Raw genomic sequence first — 25,825 nt, forward strand, 5'->3', positions numbered from 1 at the left:
TTATTTCTCTTTCTTTTTAAATGGCACCACATCAAATGTTGTCCAAAATCTGACTCACTGATGAAGTAAGTCTTCAAAAAAGACAGATGGAGAAAGCAAATGTTGTTAAAAATTTGTCTGAAGTATTGTAGCTGTGCTAATAGTCACTTTTTAATCATAATTGGTGTGCGGGGTTTGATTGGTTTTACATTTATTTTCTGTTTTTCTAAGTTGTACAAAGCTATTGTTTTGGCTATACCAAAACCAGTATGCTCTCATGCAGTTTCTCAGTTAAGCAATATAAAGTGAGAGATTCCATCTTGCAGAATAGATTAAATTTCTTTTTCAAAGGGGTTCTCTACTAGAATTTTTCCTTTTTTTTTCTTTTTTTTTTTAAATTGCAAGCCTGTATAATTGCTTACTGAAATTTGTGGATATCTATAAACAGATATAAAAATTCTTAAATAAAGCTTCTCAAAGATCTACACAGTGTAGTTTCTATTAAATTTACAATACAGTGGGGAAAAATGTGATTGAATTTTTAAGTGTGTGTGTGTGTGTGTGTGTGTGTGTGTGTGTGTGTGAAACTGGTAAGGCTTTTGTTCTCATTGCAATTTGTTTATTAGTTTTTCCAAACTCTGTGCATATCTGTCATCTTCTATTGATTTTTAAAGGAAAGGCAGTAGGATTTTTCTTTTAACCATTCAGATAGTGTTTTCAATCAGGAATATTTCTCAACTGTGATGTCCTTTTCAATTATAAAATAGTATTTGCCTTTTATAGCTGAGTATTAAATAAATTTTAAAATAGGATCAGCATGACTGAAATAAGATCTTTTTGTCAAGATTAATGTGTGTGCATACAGAAATACTGCATTTCTGAGTATGGCAAATAATATGTCAAATCTGAGCCACAAAATAGGAATGTAGATGGATCCTTGCAGTGCGTGTATTTTATAGCTACTTTACCAGTGATTTTTCTTTCATGTAGATTGACATAAAGACAAATATGTACTTTCCTTTAGATATTAAACCCACTATCTCACCTGTGAGGGATTGTAAAATTATATCCCTTTAAAAGAGAATACATCAATCTACAAAAAATTGCGTCTTCAAGACAAGGTCTTTCTTATTTCTCTGTTCCTAAGTGTATTCGGAAAGAAAGAGAAAACTACAGGATTTAAGTCAGTCTGAAGACTGCATCAAATACTGCAAGTCCCCTAATTTTGCTATAGAGTTGTGTAGTATAATGACGTTTTTTCACACTCTTCTTCCACAATAAAAAGGCATTTGTTTTGTATCTGTTCAGTCAACAATTTTTTTTTTAAAGACCTACATCAAAGAATCTTACCACAAATTTAGAAGGATGTAAATGTTTCTATGGTACCATAAACTGTATAACAAATAATCTGTTGCAGAGGCAGCTTCTAAAATTGGGTCTTTGTGGTGGGGAGAAATGTTTAATCTGCGGATACAGCTGGTAGTTCTTAATGGTAATTAGTAAAAAAGAGTTTAGGTAGAACATTAATTAAAATAATCCCATCCAAGCCTTGCAATAACAGGCACTGACTGCCATCTATCCATGTGTTTTTTTTAATCAGGTCTATCAAACCATCATTAACTTTCTGCCTAGCCTGTATTTTCAGTGCAGTTTTACATCTTAATACGTGAAACGTTCCTCCTTCTGGGTGATTGCCTAAGACTTACCTATCTTCCTGCAGGACTTCAGTGTTTATCTCATTGGCTCTGAAAGCAGAAATAACAGAGTATTTTTCCAAGTATACCCTTAATCTAGAAACAGCTTTATAACTGAAATGAAAAAATGTTTCAAGCACAGCCATCACTGCCCTCTATCCATGTGCTTCCCTCTATCCACCACCTCTGCAGTTGTTGTCGTTTTGTTGCTCCTTTAAGTACTGCTTTGTCATCAGTTGGAAAACCACTGAAGATGGAGTGAATGTAGTCCTGACTTTTTTGTGTCTACTTCCAGCTAGATGAAGGATGACGACAGCTGTTCATTTTTACAGCTGATCACAATGGTGGAGCTCTTACGATTCCCATCCATTACACAACTTGTGTCAGGGGAGTAGAAGGGGATCTGAGCAGGTGGATATTGTCCTTGAAATGTGAAAAAGAAAGCCTTGTTTTGAAAATTTGCACTGGTGAATATTAGATGAGCCGTGTTTATTTACTGTAATACCTGTTGGGTTGGAAATTCAGATAGTGAAGTTGTGTCAGGGAAGGTTTAGGTTAGATAGAAAGAGGTTCTTCACCCAGAGGGTAGCTGGGTGCTGGAACAGGCTCCCCAGGGCAGTGGTCACAGCACCAAGCCTGACAGAGTTCAAGAAGCATTTGGACAATACTCTCAGGCACATGGTATGACTGTTGGGGATGGTCCTGTGCAGGACTAAGGATTGGACTCGATGATCCTTGTGGGTCCCTTCCAACTCAGCATATTCTGTGATTCTGTGATACTCATGCAGGAGCTTTGCTGCCCAAGGTGGGAGAAGCAATATCTCGTGAGGCTTTGTTCCCCTCGTAGCCTGGGGTTCGATTGAAATCTCATCAATTGAAATCTCATCCCTGAGCTGTGCAACCCAAACATTGAGCATCAAGCTGCATTACGTTCTGAACTGAAAACATTTTTACCAGTTCTGTTCAAGCCTTCGGTTTCAGAATAATTTTAGAAAAGGAGCATACAGACTGATTTAGTGAAATCATAACTTCATTTTCATTACCTTTGTGAGAATGATTTGTTCATTTTATTGATGTCTAGTTGCTTATGTTCCAGAGAAATGGAGTTAGAAAAGGCCCATCAATGTTCTGGAGCTCTGTAGATGGGAACAGCATTTTTTCATGTTAAAATTACCTTAACCTCCAAGAAAGTCATGTTTTGCTGTGACTCAGTTTGGTGTGTGTGTGTCTGCCTACAGGTTTACATGAACACTACATTAAACAAACTATAATACGATGTATAAATTTAACTCAGTTATGCTTATCTTTGTGCTGTGTAAGTCTGTTGTAAGTCCATATTAATTTTACTTGTATTAAGTGCTTAATGACTTCCACGTGTTACCAAAGTAGGACAGTATCATGCTGTGCATTAGTTTGGTTATCTGTGAGCTGCTGGAAACTGTGGCAAGTGTAGTTTTCTGCTGGGCAATGAATTTTTTGTCATAGTTGAAATATCTTCAAAAGAAAATTGGTTTCAAAATTAATATTTGTGTGGTATTTGAAAAGTTTTAATTTTGGTTTGGTTTTCTTTTTTTCAGAACATTGTTTTTCTTTTCAGTGATTTTTTTCCAGTTGTAAGTTGTTACTTATATGTTCTTGGCAGTTATAGTCAAATCTAAATATTCAAATTCTGTAACTTTTTTTCAGTTTTCTGTTTTGACAGACTTTGATTTTTTCTTTTTCTGTATGTATGTGTAAAAATGCTTTCATTCTGGGTTGAAAACTTCCTAAACCACTTTTAAGAATTTCTGCCATGTTTGGTACTGCACTTTATTTAAAAAACAAAACAAAACACCCTAAACTAACCCACATGAGTTTTCACATCTCAATATCAGACACTGAAATCTTCATGCATATAATTAAATAATTAACTTCTGAGGAAAAAGTGGTTTTCATGTTTCTTTTATTTTGTTATTTCATAGACATCGATTTTATTTTTTCCCCCTCTGTCCTGCACTTTGCTAAGCTCTGAAGACCCTATTAATCTTCAGCCTTACTCTCCTTGTTTCCTAAGCTTTTTTGAAAGCTCCTGCTTTGTTGCATTGGGAATTCTTTCTCAGTTTGCCAACTTCCCTTAGTATGGTAGACTGGGGAGAGATAATGGCAAGGGAGGAGATGCTCTACCTACAGTTCAGATGGTTTCTTTCCATTAGCTGTGCTGCCTTCTTTTTCCTTGTCTAAGGTAGGGCGGGCTTTGATGGATCTTTTAATATGAGTATAATCTTCCGACACAGAGCATGGGAATGGATTAGCCTAGAGGATATGAGAGTTGTTCTCTGAGATAGTGTTCTAAGGAGAACATCACCGACAATTCTGCTTCCTATCTACTCTTCTTGTGTTTTGCCAGCACTGTTCTTTGTATGTATGGGTAGCTTTGAAATAATTTTCTGCTGTTAGACGTTAAAATAACTAAGGAGTACATTTCCTAGTCTTTGATTAATTTGCTCTTCATCCTATGCTTTCAGGTGGCATACAGCTTGCTTATATGAGAACAATTAGGGAGATATTTAAATTAACTTGGGGGGTTTCCTGAGTCAGAGGGGCTTTCTTTCAGTATTTTGGTGTATATAGTCCTGAAATGGGTTATTAGTGATTAACTGCGAAAAAGAAGATGAGAGGATATGAGCTGCATGTGTTCAGTTGAAAGTCATGCTGGAATAAGAAGTTCTCAGCCAAAACAAATTCAGAAGTGAAAAGTGCTGGGATAAACCTCGGGGCAAAGTTTAACCTGTAATATAGTTTACTGGGATCTAAAAATAAGAGGTAGCAGATAGTGATGTGGTGCTGGAATTTTTAAGGAAAAAAGTGGCTTTGTTGTTGCTTTTCTTAACAATTCACTGTTGTCCTAAAAACTATTAATTTTTGCCAGTGAACTGCTATTTTGAATGTAGGCCTAATGATAATCTTCCCTCCTGGTCATTTCAGTTTATTGATGGAGAATGTTTCAGAATCTAGTGAAGTCTCCCAAGTCTTCTGCATAGACATGATGATAATGCTAGGACTGAAAGGGTAAAACGCATGAGAGCAGGAAAAACACAGTACAAACAGAAGAGGATCCTGGTATTATAAAATAAATCTAAAGAGACCATGTCTAGAGAGATTTGCGGAGTGAAAATAAAGCATGGAAAGACTGGGAAGAAAAATTCCCTTTAAAGACAGTGGAAGGTGCCATCTCTAGCACATCCTTGAGTTGTTAGGAGCTCTGAGGAGGCTGCAGCCGACTGGGTGCAGGGTGAGGGGCAGGGTTGAAGGTGCCCACTGTTCCTCACCAGAAAAGTTGCCTGTAAACAGGCGGGGTCTCTTTGGCAGCCTAAATACCTGTGCTTTTGCAAATCCTGCTGTGGAAAGGTGGTTTTCATTATACACGATGATGGTGAACTTCTTGACTTGTATTTATGGACCAAAGCCTGAAAACTGCTAATGCAATTCCTCTATGAGCTCCCCGAAGTCCGAACCTTTCCTATGGACTGGTGTTATTGTGTGGCTCGTGTGTTGCTCTGTCACATTGCACAGGGAGGGGACAGCTTGTGTCTTAGGCAGTATTTGGTAATTTATATAACTTGGTTTGTTTTGTTCCCAAAAGGGGATGCTGAATTGCTGGTTGAAATCAGCCCCATACTCTCCTTTTCCATTCTTGTCTGCAGTTCTTTGTGGGTTTTGATTGGTTTTGTTGTTTTGTTTAGGTCCAAGTTGTTCAATATAATCTCTTTCCCCTTCAAAAAGCCTGGCTGAAAGCACTTTTTTCTTAATATTACTGAAGTGTTTTACTACAGCAATGGTGGTGATTACAAGACTACTGTGTTTTGGCTAACAAATGCAATAAATGTGATGAAAATCCCCCTGTGTTTTACATTTCACTGCATAACATGTTTATATAACATGTTAAACACTTCTGTCTGAAGAACAGCTTTCCACAAAGGTAAAATGTATTTTCCATGGCGCTTTTTAGAATTACTGTGGGAAAGAGTAATACCTGCTCACTTCTCACTCACCACATGTCCAAGCCTACATTTCCCAGTGTTTTAAAAATACACGTTTTCTTATTTTCCCATCACCCTTTGAAGTATAATTTTTCTGTGTGTCTTTGAGTTTTATGAGGCGAGAGTCCGTTATCTGGAGGACGCGATTTTCCTGACACCAGGGACCTGGCGAAGGCGCTGGGCAGGAGCAGCCAGGTCCCTGCCGGAGCGCACCACTGCGCGAGCGCTAATTTGGCTTTTTGTATTCTTGTCCTGTCTGTTTGTGGTATTTAATGCTCTAACATCTCTCTGGTTGGGTGAACCCATATGTCATTCAAATGGGAACCTGTGCCTTGCCATTGGCCTGACAGCCGCTCAGCCGTGGAGCACAATGATAAAATTATGAAAACTGTGTCTCTGCTCATTGGACCAGTGGAATTTACAAGCATTTCTCCTCTGTGTGCCTAAACGCTATGTTGCCATGCCTTGGCTCACACAGCAGATTTTTCTGGATTATAAGCCTTGTCAATAGTGTTAAGAGCTCACTTGTGTCTTTTTTTCCCCTACCCTGTTGGGGTTTTTCTCCCCTCTCTTCCTTTATTTATAGATGTGTGCTCCTCACAGAGAAAATCAGAAGTCAGATGCTTGCTTTGATGGTTACAAAAAAATAAATATTTTGTTTATGTGTTTAAAAAAAACTCAGATACTTTTACAGTAGGCAACATTTTGCTGCTGTTTGGTTCTGTCAGTGTATTTAATAGTCAGTGCAAGAATGGTTATTTATATGCAGATACTGTTTACTTCAGCATTATTTATATATCAATACTGTGTGCGGGTAGTCATATCTGTAAAGCCATGTTTTTCTTCATGTCTCCCTTTTTGTGGTATAGTGCATGTTACAGATATATAAATGTTATTTAACATAACGGAATAAAACTATTTTCTGCTCATGAAATAACCCTGTTACTATAAACTTGAAAAGCTCTCTCTCAAAAATCACCACTGTTGAACAGATAGCATATTTCCACTGTAGTGTTACCTGTCTTTTTTGCATGTGGTTGAAATGTCATGGTAATAATCAATTCATCTTATAAAAGTTAGTGAAATACTCTTGCTCATACTTGGTAGCGAGACCAAAGACTGCAATCTTAATGTATTAGTAAGGTGTAATCTTGCTGAAACAGCCTTGGCTTCCATTTCTGTATATCTTACTTGCTTTGTGTACCTTGTAGATCCAAGACAAACTTCTCAGTAATTAAAATTATCAGGGTTATCCTGCACCCTTATTTTATGGGAGGATTTACTGCACTTTGAGCACATGAAGGATAAATTTGCTGTTCAAGAAATAGTATTGAATGTCTAATGCAGTGTATACTAAAATATCAGAGAAAGAGACATTGCTAGGGTAATTATTTCTTGTTTCTCAGATAGTGAATTTGATAGTGCCTCTGTGTGTAATTTTTTCCCTTTTTTACTGACTGAAGAAGTCAGTAAACAGTAGGAAACAGTTAACACTAGAAAAAATGTAAGGAAGTTATAGTTCCTTAGCTGAAACTGGTTTTGGTTTTGTGTTTGGTTTTTTTTCATAGAAGTAGTATATTCTTATTTTATTGGAACTCCTTTGCTTTTGACAAAAGAAGAAGATAGCTGAGAATGGCAGCAGGAAAAATTGCTTCCTGATTAGTTCACCAATTAATCACAAATTTCTTGTATCATATCTTATACCATTCCTGACTGTGATCATCAGAAAAAATATTGTGGAGATCCTTTTAATCTGACACATTGCAGAGCTTTTTGTGGGCTTTTTGCTTTCCTCTTAGGGCTTGCTGGTGATATGAAAAGTTTAAAACTGAAATCTTTATTTTCTGTTTGCCAGCAAAATTGTGTGCTGCTTTGTGAAATGTATAAAAAAAATATTCCTTGCCCCAAGGATATTGCAGTATAAATCCCTCAGTTCATACGTTCATTGTGCATCACTGGTTATGTTAGTAGCGTTGGTCCTCTTAAGCTCAGTGGCACTACTCTTATGATTAAAATTTAAAATTGCATAGTAGTTTGTAGAGTTGGAACCTCAATCACACATAATGGAAATAAATAAGGATGTGGGCAGGAAAGATGTATAGAAAGGGCTGAAGGGTTTGCTGATTTTGTAGGGGTTCTTTGGAAATGTATGTATTTCAACTGGAGCTGACTTCATGGTTTTATTTATAATATCAAATTTAATAAGTTATAAGACCTACATAGCAAGTACTTTGAATTAGGGTATTTCATGAATCGAGCCATAATGTGCTTTGTAGGGCTTTGCAAAGCGCTGCACTACATTGTGTGTCTGCTCTGTTCATGTGCTGAATTTCTTTCCTACTCCCTTTGCATTACTGCACTTGAGAGAATTTTCACTAGTTGGAACAGAAGCTGAAAGGGATCTTTAGGAAAGCACAGTCAAGCAGACATAATAAATTTTGAAAGGCATAAAAACCTACCTCCCAATTGAGGGAAGTAAAGATTTACAATACATCATAGAAATACCTTTTTTCTGAGAGAGCAAAAATCTTCCGACTTGGCAAAGCTTTTCTTACAGCAAGGCAATGGAAAAACCACTTGCAGTGTAACAAGTTGTTTTCTTTGTGACTTGAAGATGAAATTATATTATTTTCAGATCAGTTGCAGGCAACAAAGTAGAAGAGGCAAAGCTTTTAAAGACATGCTTGTCTAGGTTTTTGTCTCTGATACACAGAATGGTTACATTGGGTGCTAATTATTTGATTACGTTCCTTTTCTTCTGGAGAGATGTTGAGATACACTGCACTGAAGCAGCTTGTCTTTCCTAAGGGGAGCAGGTCCTCAGCAAAGTGCTGCCCAGAAAGAAGAACTAACACTGGTGAAACAAACTAACATTTAGTTAAAGATAGCATATATTAGTGTATGCCTTGTATGCCTTATGGTGTGAGGTTATAAAATTAGCTGGTTTTACGGGTTGACAGCTTCCCTTAAAAGAAAAAAAAAGCAAAACTCCCCAAACCCCACCACTTTTTTTTTTTTTTTAATATTTTCTAAACGCTCCTAAATATTAGGCTCAACAGGATATATATCTTCAGGTTTGAAGACAGTTCCTTCTCTTAGATTGGTAATTTAATGACATTCACCACATATTGGAGCTGTTGAAAGAACTGGATTATAAAGATTTGTAGATAGTTTTTAACAACATAGACTATTAATTTATTTTACCTTTCTAAGATTCCTGTTACTTTGAAATGTTTCTTTTTAAAGAGCTGTTATATTTTATCATAAAGCATTCCTGCCTTCACTGCAAAAGGGTATTTATTACTGCTTCTCTTCTCAGTGAAATGTGATGACATCATCTTTTCCTATCTATTTTAAATATAGTAAAAGGGATGCTTTTGCAAGCACACTGCTATATGTGAGGAGAGTAAGAAAACAGGTAGACATTGGAAGTGTTTTGTGATGGGGTTTTACCCATAAGAGTCTTCCCCTTCTGTAATTTAGTATAGAAATATACTTGTCTAGGTGAAAATCACTAATTTCACCTTTTTAATCCCCAACTAAGGCTTTCAATGCTCTTTCCTCCCTATTTTTATAGACCTTTGAAGGTATTTGTGGCTACTGTATTTGTGGGGGTTGTTTGTCTGTCCTTACTGTTTTGAATGTTGATCTTAGTTTTGAATCACAAATGTTTTACAGCTTTCTTAGCTTACTAAATTTCTTCAAACTGTGATCTTGGTGAGTAAATAGTAGCACATGCCATAGTTCTGTATCAGATTTCTGTAAAATAAAAAAAAGGTCTTGATAATTTTAAACTAAGGGGATTTAGTTTAGTTTTGCCTGTTGACATGAAAGAAAAGCTCAGTAGAAGCTGAGGGACTAGACTGAAAGAGTACAGATTATTTAATGCTTTGATTTATTTATTGTTTGCTTTTAATTGGCAGTGCTCCTATTCCTCTCCCTTTCCTTTTCTCTGCTCAACCCCTACCCCTCAATTTCTGTGCTGAACATTTAAACCAGAGGTCAGTTTGGCTCCATGTGTTGTTTAAAATACACTGCAACTGCTAAATGGAACAAAAGCATCAGCATAAAATGCAGAGACTATATTAGGGCTGAGAGGATGGAAGCACACATAGGTTATCAATAAATACTCAAATCAAAGTGAGCTTACTCTATAGATGTATTTTTTCATAGTGAACTAACAGTATTTTTTAGCTCCAGTCCTCTTTTCATCACAGAGTAATAATCCCAGTTCGTGCTGTTCGTGTTTTCTCCTTTTCTTTCTTCTAACTCCCATAGCACAGCTTTTTCAATCCAGCATTCACTGCACATGTTCCAGTCATGAGGTTACAAAGCTGACATTGCAGTCTCAGCAGAGGTTATCTCTTTAAAATTCCCTAAAATTCCCCTTTGGCACATCCAGTTTGGCAGCTGGGTTTCTGTAGGAAACTGATGGAGCCACCCCCTCCCCTTATGTCCTTTATAAAAATAGAAATCTATTAAACCTCTGGCCAGAAGGGCAGATGGGTAAGTACTCCCTCCAAACCAGACAGTGCTGCTTCCTAAGCTTTTCTCCCTAGTTTTAGACTCTCCAAAAAATCAGATTTATATACTTCAGAGCCAATTAAGTAGTGAAAATACTTGCTTTTAAAACTAAAATGCCTGTTCTTCAGGACGCGTGAACTCTGTGCTCTGGAGGGTATAGACCAGCTGCTGAGAAATATTGACCTGTTGTTGGAAGTATTTTAAATAGTTATGCAACTGCAAAATCAGAAGCTTAGTTTAATCATAGAAGCTCATGCCTGAAAAATAATGTAGCCAGTTAAGTACAACTGATACTCAGAGAAAGATTTGCCAAACCAAACGGGAGGCTTAAATATCTACCAACATAGATAAGTGATCATTGTCCTAACAATATTGAAGAACTAATCTAAATGGGCATTACCCACTTTACTTTCATGCAAAGAATGTCACTGAAATGCATTAAATACTTGTTTCTGCTTCCTGCAAGGAAGGAAGGGAGAAAGAACTGTATGTGCATCCCCCTCCCTGCATCTCTACTTTCCCTTGGATGTCATTCTAGGTGAGAGCTTGCATTGATTTTCTGCTTAAAGTGGGTTAAATTTTGTGGCAGAATTTGAGTGTCTTGAGTGTAAGAAGACCTGAAAACCCAGCGTCCTACCTGAAAGTCAAGGAGAGAGACTTCTTTTGTAGCTTCACGTCGGGCTGCAGCTTTCTTGTGGCACCTCTCTCTTAGAAGGGCTCTGCATGGTCTCTCTTCTGGAGAGCTGGAAGTTGTTACTTTGCATATAGAGTGCTCTTTTGGAAAGTGAGAATTGAGGATTTGGATTCACAGGATGAGGAGAGCTCAGGAAAACCAAAACCAAAGACTGCAGTTCAACAGCTGCCAAAGCAACCCAGCTGGTACCTGCAGTGTTACTTGACTCTCATTGCCTCTGGGTTCATCTGACCATGTTGAGTTTTTTCTGTGCGTTAAGTCAGCAGAAGGCTGCCTGTTACCTTTCTGCTATTTTAGTGTGGTGTAACAGCTCAGTAGAGGGTCAGACCAGCTAGGGGGAACTTGGGTGAAGAGAGAAGCCAAAAGTGGGACATCTGTGGCAGCAAAAAGATTGGCTTGCAGCTGTGGACCAGCTGTCTTGGTGCTATAGCCCCTGGAGCCTTATAGGAAAGGTGAACAACCTCCACAGTGTCTACTTTTGTCATGCCTGCTGTCAGGAGACCTCTTCTTTCCCCAGGTCCTCAGTGTGCACAGGTGAGCACTGGGCAGCTGTGAGGCAGGAATCCACACAGTGGATTAGATGAGGAGCTGGGGAGCATTTCTGCATGGAGTGTTCCCTCTAGAACAACTTTGAATGGCTCCCTCCCGAGAACATGTGCTTTTTCTACCACCTTTGGAAGAGCATAGCACTCTGTTGGCCCCTCTGGAGAACTGCAACAGCAACTGCCATTTTGGCTCACTCTGCCTGGTGCTTGTGAACGCTCCCTTAAATAGGCTAATCTCATCTCATCTCTTTGTGGACAGGCAACAAATAGTGACTATATGCTCCTGACACTTGATGCTAAATCCCATATGAGTTGCACAGAGCATTGCACGTTCTCACTGTAAGTTACCATGTCTTGGTTTTATTGAGGAAAATCCTTGCTAACATGGCCTCCCTATTAAACCGTCTTTGAGTCAGCCTGAGACCTTTTTCTTCGTATGTTGCTTTTTAATGTAATGAAGTGTCTACCCTCTTGTTGTGCTCACTGTTTTTTACCATTACAGATTTCCTCACCTCTTATTTATTAAGAGTATGTGTTTGTCATGGGAAACCACTTTGAAAATACACAATGAAGGATACTGCAAGTTTATCACCAGTTTTTTTGAAACAGTGTAATGCATCGTGTGAGCACCTGTAACCCATTTCAGTGCAAAGTCAGATGGGTTAACATAGATTTCTCTTCTCCACTGCATGGGCAGAGAAATTTATGTATCAAAAAACTGTTGACAGTCACCTCCTGCAGCCTTGTTTGGGAAAAGACTGCTTCTTAAAAGTATTTTGTAAGGAGAAGTGAGAACACAGAGGACTGAATATTCACTGAGTATATATAAAGAGTTGCAGTTGAGGAAGGTGTAGGGTCCTCACTTGGGTGCTGCAGACATCCTTAATCACCTTTCGGAACAAGCTGAATGCTGGGCCTCTTTTGTGCTTACCTGGGACACCTTTATTACACAAAAGGAACTATTCAGTTTCCTGGTTGTCTCTTACTTGTGGCAAGATGTGCTGCACCAGACAGATCCCATCATTCTTTACAGTTAGGATGTCTTGGAGCAAAAAAAACGCCAAGTTGATTGCTTTCTTTGTTTTTAGTGAAGGAATTCCCTGTAATGTAGCTGTTTTGTCAAAAGACACTCCTCAAGACTATACAGCTTGGAGATATTGAATGTTCCTGATGGATCCTTTAAAGTGTTTTAAAGTGCATAATTGGGGCACTTGAGCATAAAACTACAATTATACACTTGTGTGTTAATTTTGTGTAGAGATATTATTTCAGTCTGGACATAAATGAGAAGGAAGCATTTTATTGTGAGTGTAAAAATTTGTTTTGTGAACGCTTTAACAAAAAAGGTGTTCAGATAATAGCCCAAAACAACCAGACTTGGGAAGAAAGGGGTTTGAGCTTTCAAGAAAGGGAAAGAGCAAGCATGGATATACTGGAGATGCTTTGAAGAATAGTAGGTATTATAAAGCTTAACTGATGGAGCACAATATTTGAGTTAAGATTAGCTGCAGTGTTAATAAAAAAAAAGAATTCTAGTAGTTTGGCAGAATGAATGAACTTGATGGTTGATTCCTGGTAAGTTTTTAAGGGGGCTATTTTCAATTAAGCAAAATAGATAATTTTTGGTATATGATGTTACGACTTTAAAGGCTCTCGTTTATTTTTCTGTTCCATTTCGAGTATAATGTTACATAAATTGGATTAACTGTATCCAGATACTTACATTTAACAGATGTTTCTAAAACTTGCTTGTGGTAACTGATATGAGGAATAATTTACAATAATCATCTTATTTTGAGTATAGTAAAACTGTAATTATTTAAGAAATTATGATGTAGTATATGGTTTCAGCTGTGAATTTATAAGATTGATGTCTTTGATGTTTCTGTCAGGGTTCTTTTGATGTCTTCCAGTGCTAAGTAATAGGTCAAGTTAAATAATAGAAATGGAATAAATCAAATATGAACACTCTGTGACTACAAGGAGTAGTTTGAAAGTTTTCTTTTAAAAATACTTCCAGCAATATTTGAAATCACAGCTGTTATGTAAGTACTCTTATTTAGAGGCTGACTTTTTTTTTAATCTGTTGCGAATAGAGAAAGGGAAAGAAAAGCTGGCACAGAAAAGATTTATATCTTCCTCTTTTTTAGTTTTGTTTTGGTTGGTTGGTTGGTTTTGGTTTTATTGGTGATTCTCTTTGGTCAAATTTATCTAAAGAAGAAGGGGTTTTGATAGGAGTTGCTTTGTATTTCTCGTTTTTCTAAGCCAGTGTAAGTACCCCAGAAGGAACACTGAGGAACTGTGCCACAGGAATGGGATCCTGATCTTAGGCAGTTAATTCTATGCTGCAAGATGATAAATTATGCTGGGTGGGTAATCAAGTAATCACATTTTCTTAGCCAGTTGGTTCATCCAGTCATTCTGTTTGCCTCAGTATTCCTTGCTGTGGGGAATTTGTAGTGTCCAGATAAAAAGTATGATTTTGATCCTGCGGTGGTAGAAGCAACCAGCAGAATTTGGACTGTACAAATGACTAAATTTGTCACAGAAATTGCTGAACCTAAATGATAGCTGTGGGAGGTCGTGCCTTTTTCTTTGTATGTTGACCTCCTATGCTGTGGACACTATTTGAGGTTTGAAAGCTGTAATGAAAACACAAAGAGCTGTAAATCTCTTCTCTCATTGCATGTTCATGGCAAGTTTTTCCTGATTAGAAGTGTGTGATATCCCTTAAAAAAGTGAGGGACTGGAAGTGAGGATGACTTGCTGTGTGTAACAGCAGCCTACTGGTCTGCTGTTTCAGAGTCAGGCCGGGAGGCAGAGCGGTGGGGGTTAACTCAGAAGTGGTGACCTCCTCAAAGGTGTCTGGGCCAAAAGCAGAGGGGTTCTCTGTTAAAGACCAGAAACTGGGTGTGCCCCTTGGCTGTTAATTTTGTACTAAGAAACTACTAAACTGAATTATAGAATCATAGAACAGTTTGGGTCGGAAGGACCTTAAAGATCATCTAATTCCAAACACCATGTCATGGGCAGGGACATGTTCCACTAGACTGGGTTGCTCAAAGCCCCATCCAGCCTGACCTTGAACACTTCCAGGGATGGGTTATCCACAGCTTCTCTGGGCAACGTGCACCATCCTCACAGTAAAGAATTTCTTTCTAATATCTGATCTAAACCTACTCTCAGTTTGAAGTCATTCCCCCCGTCCTGTCGCTACCTGCCCTTGTAAGAAAGCCCTTTCCATCTCTCTTTTAGATTCCCTTTACATAGTGAAAGGTGCTACAAAGTCTACCTGGAGCCTTCTCTTCTCCAAACTGAACGGTCCCAGCTCTCTCAGCCTTTCTTCATAGGAGGAATGCACCAGCCCCTTAATCATCTTCGTGGCCCTTTGTTGAACTCTCTCCAGTATGTCCATGTGTCTCTTGTACCGGGGACCCTAAAACTGGACACAGATCCTCCAGTTGTAGCCTCACCAGAGTTGAGCAGAAGCACTTCTTTGTCTAATGCAGGCCAGGATACCATTAACTTCATTCGTGGGAAGGGCACATTGCTGACTAATGTTGAGCATGGTGTCCACCAGGACCTCCAGGTCTTTTTCTGTCAAGCTGCTTTTCAGCTGGGGTGGCCTCCACGATATATTGGTGCCTGAGGTTGTTCCTCCCCAGGTGCAGGATAGGAATAAAGAAAGGGGAAGACAAGCAGCTGTCAGGGAAAGAGGGTGTGCACTGTAAAGGTCTGTGAAGCCCTATAGTCTAATGGAATTGGACAAGTTTATGTGGAAAGTAGAGAAGGGCATAACTTGCTCAAGAGGGCACGACGTCGCTCCCTGTGGAAGATCTTTTATATTCTTCTCTTGCTATTTCTAAGAGATACAGTGAAGGGCTTTGAACAGTCTCAAATGATTTAGCTCTGAAAGCTATTGAGTTTAGGAATGGTAAAGACAGTATCCATCAAGATTGATATCTTTTGAGGAGAACATGAATGAATTAAAAAGCACCCTTCTCTCTCAAAAGAGACTGTAAGAAAGATGGAAAACTCAAGGGTATGCAAGATATTGGGGAACTGATGATAAACAGGGTGTGTGTACATTCTGCTTTTTCTCACTACTGCGATTAAAGAATAATGTTTGCAGTTGTTCCAGCTACCAAGACTATGTGCCAGAAGAAAGCAGAGTGAAAGCTATTTTACAGAGGGATTTTTCAGTCTACAGTAGTTAAGTGTTTGGAGTCTCTCTGTGTATAAAAGCATAAAAATGGAGGATTACTCATGCAGCTAGATTACCTGCTATTCAGACTCAACGCATACCTCTCATTTGCGTTCCCTGCTTTAGAAGGTTTGAATGGCACTGCAGAACTTGTCAGAAGAAACGTTTCTCGGTATTTTTTAACTATATTTTTTTAACCACCATTTGAGAAAAATAGTGGTCAAAATTATTGCAGATTTCCTGGAAAATAAATGGCAAATTGAGGATTGTTGTGTAGTCCATTCATAGATGCACAAGAAGTGCCCTGTGATAAATTATTTGTTATAGGATTAAAAATCAGGTTAAATATAGGCTTTTACATTTTTCTGTAATGGCTGGCATTTCATAGGTGAAATTCATCCTACTAGTGCAGTGAGGTGTGAGGTTTCCTACATGGTTTTTACTGAAGCATCAACTGTTGGAGACACCATAGAGATCAGGTTGAGACAGTTCTGATGTGATTTTTCTTATGTTGGTTTGTAAAGTGGAAATCTGGTATTTAAGCAGATTATGTGATCCCTTTTAATTGTTTTGATCACTTTATAAAAAAAAGAAAGGAAGGCGGAGTATAAGAATAGATATCTGACTCATCTAAGTGTGTGTAGGTATATATATATGGGCACTATGATTTCTCTCTATTTGTAATACAGTATATCAAAATAGCTCTTCTGAAAACAATTCTATTGCAATTTTTTAGTCTTCTCTATAGTGTTGGTCTGAGGGGATGGATATAGTAATATGGAAATCTCTTAGTAGAGATTATGATATTTTCATCCCTTAATTTGCAGAAAAGACCAAATGTTGCATTAGTTCTAACTGTAATTCACTGTGTGAATCAACACTATCGGGCTCTTGTGTAGGAAAAATTTCTTCCTTTTGTTTCTAGACTCAGCTGTTTACCTCTCCCTTGAAACTAATTTTAGCTCATCTAAAACATGCACATTTTTTATTTTTGTTTGTTTGTTGTTTTTAGGAGAAGGGGGGAGTAGGAGGTGGTTGTGATATTGGCATAGATTTAGCATTTACAGCAGAGGTAGTTTTCATCAATTTCTGACAAGGGAATCAAAGTGTTCTTTTTTGGAAGAAGAGATATTGCTTTTCCATATAAATGATTGACTATTTTGTGGTAGTAGTCTTTATTTATTTGGCTCTCATCATGAAGAATAGCAAACTTATTCAAAATCTCAGTACATCAAAAATATGTCAATACATAAAACATAAGTACTATTCCATACTAGAGTCTATGCAAAAAGCTATGTTAATAAGATGTGAAGGTTGCACAGCTAAGAAGTCAGAAAACATAAATGATAAGATTCTAGCAGCCACATTAACTGAGCCACATTTCACATCCTCTATATTTTATGAAATGCCTTTGACAACATAAATCAGAAAGAGAAGGTGCTATATATGTGCAACATGGCTCAGTTAATGTTGCTTTTGGAACCTTAACATCTGTATTTTCTGACTGGAGAGTTTTTTAATCATGTAATCTTAGTAGTTTTTTTACATTATTCTTTTCTTTTTCCCTTTTTTTTTTCTTTTGTAGTCCACTATTTTTAGAAGAGAGGAAAATTGCCTGTACTGATAACTGGTTAGCTCATGTTGCTTTGATTTAAGCTGCAGTAAAAGGCAATATATAGAGAGCACCTCATGACAGATACATATGTGATGCCGTATACATTGCACTGACAAGTGGTGTAATTGTGCTGTTGTGCAGTTTTTGAGGAAAAGGGGAATACAGGAATGTGTTTGAAGTCCTGTCCTTTCTGTCCTGCACATTAACAGTAGTACTGAGTATGACTGCATTGCAGACTGCGTCTTGTGGAGATACTTGAGCTGCCTTTTTAAATGAACTGGCTTGTGTACAAAAAGCAGTCTGGCTATAAGAGCGTGGATCTCCCTTTGACCTAATTCACCCTTCTGTAGAGCACAGCAAATTAGCCGAGCACAGCTTTTGGTGTAGGCTCCTGCCAGTGCTGAGCCAGTTTGCAGATCTGTGTACTGCACTGCAGTCTTCAACATAGACATACATTTAATGACTCTGCAAAATCTACTACCTTGCAAGTTCTGGAATGGGGATTATTGTGCTGTGACACAGAAACATGCTTTTTATCCTTTTGCTTCCTTGCTCTAGGTCACTGGGTGGACCAGTATCAGGCCCAGTGTTAATATTTTAAAGGCTCTTAATAAGATTTTAAAGTTCCTACTCCACTGTAAAGGCAAGCAGTCTAGGAAAGACAGTAACATAGGTGAATGTTGTGACCAATGTATTGTCAAAAGGTCAAAGCCAAGTGATAAGTAATATAATTTATAGAATGTATGAATAAAATACCTTAGCATCAGGATTTCTGATTTACCTCTGATTAATAGCCTTGACACTAACACCGAACTTTTTACTTGCTTTCCTTTGAGATTTTTTTGGTTTGGTTTGATTTGGTTTTGTTTGGGGGTTTTTTTGTGTCTTTCAGTGAGGAGGACTTGTAACTTCATTAAGATTGTGTGTGCACAAGAATGCTGGGGTTGAACATGTTGATTTGAGAAAGGAGACCATGCTGCCTTAAAAGCATTAGCATCTTCCACTGAACATGTGCCAGAGGTTTTCCTATACTGGGATATTATATTTTTCTTCTTTCTATAATTCATCTAAACATACAGATAAAGACCTGGACTTTTGTGACTTTGAAAGTTATAGATATGAACCATATTTTTTTTAAGAATGGGAAAGTCAGGGGGCTAGTTTTCCATTACAGCTTTCTATTTGAAAGTATGGAGAAATGCGTGGTCTGAATGTCTGAGGGAAAATACTTAGGTTTTGGCAGAGGTCTGGCTTTGGAAATCTAAGACTGAAGCAGTATATATTTCAGAAAACTGCAAGAGTTTTATTTGAAGGTTTGATGGAAACCGTGTGACAGCTTTCTTATAGTTACTACTGAATTGACCTCTGTAAAATTAAAATAATTAGAATTAAATCTTACTATAACCTTTTGTTAACTGAAAGAATGTGCTGTTTACTCCTAGTGTAAAGTACCAGGTGGTAGGGGTTTTTTGTCCTGAGAATCCCACCCACTATACATTTTTTACTCTAATTTTTACGTAATTACAGTGGTGCTGTATAGGTGCTAAGAAAGTGGAATGCTACTGATAATTACATTTCCGAGGATGGTACTTGTTTCACAATGTTCTGTATCATGTTTCTCAGCAAAGTAGGCCACTGAACCAGGTAGTGCCACCCTTTCTTCTGAGTGCCACCCCTGCCTCTGGAGTTGCGTTTTCCTTCTCTCTGTAACAGGGCTTAAAACTGATCAGACCAGACACACCTCCCCCAGATTTTTGTATCATGACACTGTGGTCCACAGCTTCCAAATTGTGCTGTTGCCTTCTACCAGTATCATCCAGGATCTGCCTCAGTTTTTGGGCACCAAACAGACTGCAAGGAGAAGCAATGACCGATGGGGCCAAGACTCTTTCTATGTAGTGAGCATGTCATGGTATCTGAGTGTTCCTGTGGGTCATGTGAGCCTTTTGTGATAGAGGACACGTAAAGGTTCTTCCATTATTGACTGCGTCTCAACATCAGGATGGTTTAAAAGTGCAGTAACTACATACCGCTGGTATTATTAGTGTACCTATGCTAACACATTAATTCTGTTACATTTTAATTTTAAAAATTATTTTAATGACTGTAATGCTGTCTAATGATGCTTATCCTTTGATATCAGTCATGGATTGCGCATGCAAAAATTGCTTAAAACTTCCATTACTATCAAGGTATTACCTGGACAAAGAATGTCTGCCACTAGACCCTTTATTCAAACAAGGATTAAAGATAATGAGTTAAGTTACAGATTTAATTGGATTTCCCCCATCTCTTCATTTTGGCTGCCAATTTTGCTCTTCTTTTACTCTCATTCTTTCTTTTTTTGTGTTCAGAGTGGTTTAGTCACTAATGGTCAGTCATACTTTTCCCAAAATAATGTTATTTGTACTGTGTAAGTCAGATAGGAGTCAAAGTAATTATTACAGTTTCTGTGCTTGCCTAGAAATAGATTCAAACTTAGGTCTGCTTTCTCTTGAACCGTCCCAAGAATGTGTGCACTACTAAAGGCACGATGAAGTTTCCCAAATTCTCATCTCCTGCATTGTGTGGCCACAAAGAATGTGGGAGTAAGGGAGAATGGGAGGGAGGGTTTACTTATAAGGAAAGAGGATGTTTGGGACATTCACTCCAACCATTGTAAATAATTGGCTTCAGGTTTGTTTTATTCTGGGGAGATTTTAATTACGCTTTTTTTTTTCATTCTGTTTAATAAACATTTGTCCATAAGCGGTATCTTGTGATCCCCATCAGTAAAGGAGAAGGATTAATTTGCACGTAGTTGTTTGTTATTTATTTAAATCGTCGCAGAAATCATATTGAGTGCTCTGCTAAGGCAGCGGTGATGGGCTCTGCACTGAAGAGTACAGCATCTAAATGTACTTGTATTTTAGGTGGTGGTGTTTGGTTGTTTTTCTAAAACAGTTTGGATTTGGAGGATATGGAGGAAAATGCCAACATGAGTAACTGATATGTAAGATCAGAAGAGGAGCCTGGTATTCCTTTTTAAACCAGTGTCTGGAAGCAGATTGCTAGGGAAAATATTTAGGAAATATTTAAGAAATAGCTTCTGGCAATCAAGGTGTTGTTGCTCTTCAGGTTGCTTATGTTTGTTACTTATCACCTTGCAGACCAAATCTTCATTGCTTTCTTGTGGGACTTGAATATCTATTGCAGAGAGGTTAGAACATGGGCATGGTGCTATCAGGTCAGATCAGGGGTTCATGTAGCCCTGTATCCTACCTCCAGTGGAAGCTTTAATTGGATGCCTAGAGCGGAGTCAGAATAAAGGAAGCATATGATATTTCCTCCAATACTCTCCAAGCCTCCAGCTATTTTCAGTTCAGGGACTTCCTGAGCCAGATGTGGCTCTACATATTTGGTAACCCTCAGAGAATGTCTCTTGTGAACTTGTCCAGTGTTTGCTTGAGCCCACATAAACTTTCAGCTTTCAATTTGGCAAGGAGTTTCAAACATCTGGTGCCTCTGTGACTAGAGAACCTGTCTCTCACTTGTTTTGAAGTTTGCTTCTTCCATCAAATGCATCCTAATCGTTGTGTTGGACAAGATGCTTTTGTAGCTTTCCATCCTATTCCTACCTCCTGGTGTCTTTTCCATACTCAAAGGGTTATAGTTTCTTTGTATGGAAACTGTTCCATACCTTTGATGATTCTTGTTGTATTTCCCTGAACCTTTTTGTCTGACCATTCTTAGTAAGTCCAAAAAGTCTGTAGAGAGGGATTTTCTTTTGCAAAAGCTGTGTTGATGTTTCCTAATTCTGATCTTCATTTTTATCTGTCCTGATTTATCCAGAACAGTGATTGGTCTTGTGTAGTCTCAAATTTCTTTTTTTTTTTTTAAAGCCATACTCCAATTTTCACCTCCTGCGAAGGCAGCTCCAATTTAGCGGCTGTGTATGGTCATTAGTAATTAATCGTTTTGAATTTGATTAGACCTGTGGAGTGATACTGTATAGTCCCAAACTATTTCTTACCATTCGTCACTTTGTTCCACAAAAAGTCCCATCAGATTCAGACACATTCATCAAGTTCTTCACAAAGGAGGACTCCAGCATGGGAACCCCCCAAGATTTTTCCAGAGTGAGAACAAAAATTTGTTAAGCTTCTCTGTCATGGCACTGTGTTCTCTGTATCTCCTTTTAAACCTCCATTATCATTTGTCATTTCAGACTCTCTGGCAGACTTTCGACTTCTGATGTGTTTGAAAAAATGAATCATTACTCATTTGATTCCCTTTCCTAGCTGTTTCGCCAGTTCTTTCTGGCCTGCCTTATTACATTTGAAGTGCTGGAGTTTACAGTCTTTTCTGTTTTCCTCATTCGGACCTGGTGCTGGCTTATTGAAGGGGATGTCTTTTTGCTTCTAGAAAGCCGCAATGAGCCATGCTGGTTCCTTTGCTCTTATCAAGTCTTTCTGAATAGGTGGTGAATATTATTTCTGTGCTTTCCATGTGGTTGTTGTTAAGCAGCTTTGATGCTGTCAGTCAGATTTTATTTCTCATAGCTATCTATTAGAGCTTCCTTTCAACAAGCTTTCTCTTTTTTATATAGTTACACTTTTTGAAATTAAGCACAACCGTAGTAGATTATTTGGGTTTCATTGTTCCTGTAGGGATGCTTAATTTAACTCTATTATGGTCACTGGTGCATAGTGGTTCTGCAGCTGTGGGGTGTAGAAGAAGGTGATTTCTACTGCTCTGGACTGAGCCAAAGGCAGTGGCTTCTCATGCAGGTTCCCTAACTAGCAGCTCCATGGAACAACCTTTGACAGTTATCTGATACTTTGGTCTCTGCTTTGTAGTATGCTTACTCAGTCTATGTGGGAGGAGTTGAAATCTCCCTCTAATCAATCTTGCAGCGTGCCTTTACTGATCTTGCTTACTGTGCTGCTGTCAGCGTTGCTGTAGTATGGCCATGCCTGGTGGTTCCAGCACTGACTTTTCCTGATCTGACCAAGCTCCAGACCTCTGCTGCTTGGTGAGGTGGAGTTTTACTTTGATTTTTTTCTAAATGCTATGTAGCATATAAGGTTACTTTGTCATCAGCTGTCTTCCCTATGAATTTGTATCCTAGGATGATGCAAACTAGTGACCCACTAATTGTTTCCTTTCTACCATATTTCTAATATGACTGTTGCTAGTGTTTTTGTTTGCAGCTTGATGTTCCAGTCCCCCCTCTTTGTGTAGAAGTCAATGTGTTGTTGGAATTTCTTCTCAACATTCTATTTACTCTGTAGTCACTGTGTGTCTGTTTTCGTTCTTTGATTCTTCTCAGCATCGTCACTTGATGACCCAGAATCTCTGTGTCTTCATTTGGCATAGCAATGCCATGGTTTTGAACCATGTGCTCTTCTAATCCCCTCTATTAATTTTAAAATTTCACTTTCTTGATCCTTAGGTACCAGCAACCTGGCTCCTATCTTCAAGTGAACTCCAGCCCTCCTAAACAAGTATCTTTATTCTAGAAATATTCTGGTTCTTCATGAACCTGATCTTTTGTTTTGTCACCATCCTGTCAACTGGACATTCCAAGTTCTCTTTTTCTTTTTTCCAGAAGCCCATATTTTGCTGTCAGGATATCTTTCCTTTTCTTCCTAGTGTTACTAGGAAGTTACTAGTGTTACCCAGATGGACCACAACATAGGTTTCTCCTCAGCATTGCCTAGGAACCAGTCCAGGCTCTGTGACCTTTGCAGCTGACGGGCAAATAACCATGTGGTCTTCTGTCAGATCCCAGACTCCAGCTGTCTGTTTGCCTGATGATATTCCAACACACCCTTCTTAGTTTGCATTATAAAGGCCTCATTTATGCATCAGCAGGGAGAGGCTATTTATCAGAAAGGGTTGCTTTGGTCACAGAAAAATCTAACTGCCTGTGAAATGATGGTGAAAGGAAACAGAAGCACAAGTGAAGAGAACAAGTGCAGAAGTGGGGTTACAGCACTGACCTTAGGAGTTAGCACGGCCAGCTTCTGGCAGAAGTAATAGAGCAGATCAAGTTGTGGTAATAAAAACAGCCTAAATAGGCATTTAAACTTGACTTTGTATTATTACTATTATCACCCAACAAATACTACTGTATTGTTGAATTAACGTAGTAAGTTAACATTAGGTAGAACAGGTATGTGTTTATGTGTTGAGTAAACAGATTTATCCGTCTATCAGAAACTCGGTGGGAGCAGTTCAGAGATGAAAGCATTTCACATGTGCTCGGGTATCTGAGACACTTGCTTAGGGCAGGGATGTGCAGGACCAACAGGTCCATTCTAGAAGGGAGAAGTCCTGTGCTGCCTCTGTCATTTGTCTGAAAATGATACTAAATTCCAGAGTGTGGGGAAAAGCACAGATACCTAAAATCGGGGCAATATAGACACAATATCAGGAGTTTGTTGAAAGTGTGCTCTTTCAATTATCTCAAGAAAATGGCAGTGTCTGTTGATACAAGACTTACATCCTAAACTGATGTAGAAAACTCCTCTGACATTGTAATTGACTTGCTTTTTGTTCTAACTTAAATTCTCGGTTTATGTGGGTTCTCAGTATGTGATACATGTACTGATTGGTGTGTAACAGGTTATTTTGTGTTGCACTGGTGTTTTGTTGTTATTTTTTAAAAAAGATATATCTTAGTAGGGGAGAAGGAGATTGAGAGAGACTGAAGTTGACGAAACCAAAATCCTGCTAAACCCCAAGACTTTTGTGTAAGGCTTAAACACACAAACACTAAAAACCTAAGGGTTGCAGGCAAAATATGTAATAAATATTAGTACTGGATTGCTCAAAAAAAAAGAGACAAAAAGTGTTTATCTTTCAATATGTATTTTAGAGTTCTGCCTTTTTTCCTTTTTTTTTCCAAATTATGCTTTTGGGTCAGTGCATCAGAATGGTTCCTCTGTCGATCTGCCTCAGTAGTGTGCCCATGGAGAGCAAACATTTAAAATAACTGCTTCTGTATTTTAAGGCTGGGCATTACAGGATTGTGTTGTTCCGAAGCACAGCATTTTCCTTAGAAGTTGTTCCTGAAAAGAGTAACTATAACAGAGCACTTGGGCTTACTCCTCCTGCTCAGGCAAGGGGCTGTAAGGGTTCACGTTAACTGCTGAGTAAGAGTGGGACCACTGGGTCAGGTGTATAGCTCAGGATACCCCTTCTGATGAGGTTGCCATACAGATGTGACATAGCTTGATTCATGTCCTTCTGTTTCAACTCATGCATTTGCTTTGCTTGGCTCTTCCAACAGATCCCGCCTCAGTATGGTCAACAAGGTGTAAGTGGCTACTGCCAGCAGGGCCAGCAGCCGTACTACAACCAGCAGCCGCAGCCTCAGCACCTGCCGCCCCAGGCACAGTATCTGTCGCAGGCTCAGCAGAGGTACCAGGCTCAGCAGGTAAGTGCTGTCCTCTGCTACTGACAGTCGCCCCGGAGGTGGAAGTGTAAAAATGATCTGTGTGACATGAACAAAACCCACCCCTTACCTTTTTGAGGGAACAGTGTTAATTAAATAGCAATAATTAAATAATAAATTAAGCAAAATTAAATAAACATGGAATCAGACCATATCCTTCTGAAGAGTCTTTAGGGATATACACACAAATACAGACACACTTTCAGGCTTTATTTCATATAAAGCCAGTGTATATACCCTAGCAACTATTAATTTTGGTTTTAAAAAGAAGTAACAGTTTCTTGATGAAATGTCAGTGGAGGCTGGAGGGTTTTTTTGCTTTTATTTTGTTTTCCCCTCAAAGTCAGATGTTGTTGAGAGCTCCTGCATCTAACGTGGTCACTACTGTTTTGGGTTTTTTGTTACTTCATTTGAGAGCAGATGAGTTCAAGGCATTTCGGAGCTGCTTTGTCAAGGGAACTTCGTAAAAGATATTTTAAATGGATATTACAGCTATTAATTTCAATCTTGTCAGTTTGCACATTGAGTTAGTGAAACTGCATAATTTGATATCCATTGCTGGTTTTGAATTGTGCTTTATATATTAACCATTAAAATTAATTTAAAGTGATTCTGTTTTTAACTGAGATCAGAAGTGATAGTGTGCGGGTCTGGTTCCAAGAGCTTGGAAAAACACTCAGATTTTAGATGCTGAACAAAATGGATGTGCGTAGCTGATGCAGTTGAACGTGTAGGCTCAGTTCTGTCTGTAGTCTCAGGTCTGTTAATCACGGAGAGGTGATCTGGAAATGGAAGGATGAAACTAAAGCATACTCACCATCCTGGGAAATCTAACAAAAGTGAGTTGCTCAAGATTGGGTATTAGTGGAAGCATCAGCACTTGCTGCAGATCACTGGGGAATTCTGTCAGGCATGGTTGATTAACATTTTGGGATAATGCTAGTGCAGTGTAGAAATCTTAGCTTGAAATAAAAATAGTGTGTAAAATAAACTAACAAAAGATGCTGTAAGTGCCAATGATACTGGAGGCTCCCCTCCTTTGACTTTAAAATAAAGCTATGATAATTTCACTGTGTAATTACATGTTAATTTTTCTTCATCTACATTTTA

The 25,825-nt window shown here is 38.4% G+C and overlaps 1 protein-coding gene across 1 annotated transcript in view; it reads left to right on the forward strand.

The window, feature by feature from the left end:
• ARID1B (AT-rich interaction domain 1B) overlaps nucleotides 1-25,825 on the forward strand; it is a 323,028-nt gene that overhangs the window by 55,526 nt on the left and 241,677 nt on the right. The window contains exons 4-6 of the mRNA XM_017834907.1: nucleotides 21,111-21,126; nucleotides 22,748-22,760; nucleotides 24,551-24,697. Coding sequence (XP_017690396.1) covers nucleotides 21,111-21,126; nucleotides 22,748-22,760; nucleotides 24,551-24,697 — 176 coding nt within the window. The remainder of the gene's footprint in view (nucleotides 1-21,110; nucleotides 21,127-22,747; nucleotides 22,761-24,550; nucleotides 24,698-25,825) is intronic.

This window comes from Lepidothrix coronata, unplaced genomic scaffold, assembly GCF_001604755.1.
Source record: "Lepidothrix coronata isolate B3197 unplaced genomic scaffold, Lepidothrix_coronata-1.0 Scaffold245, whole genome shotgun sequence".
Lineage (NCBI taxonomy): Eukaryota > Metazoa > Chordata > Aves > Passeriformes > Pipridae > Lepidothrix > Lepidothrix coronata.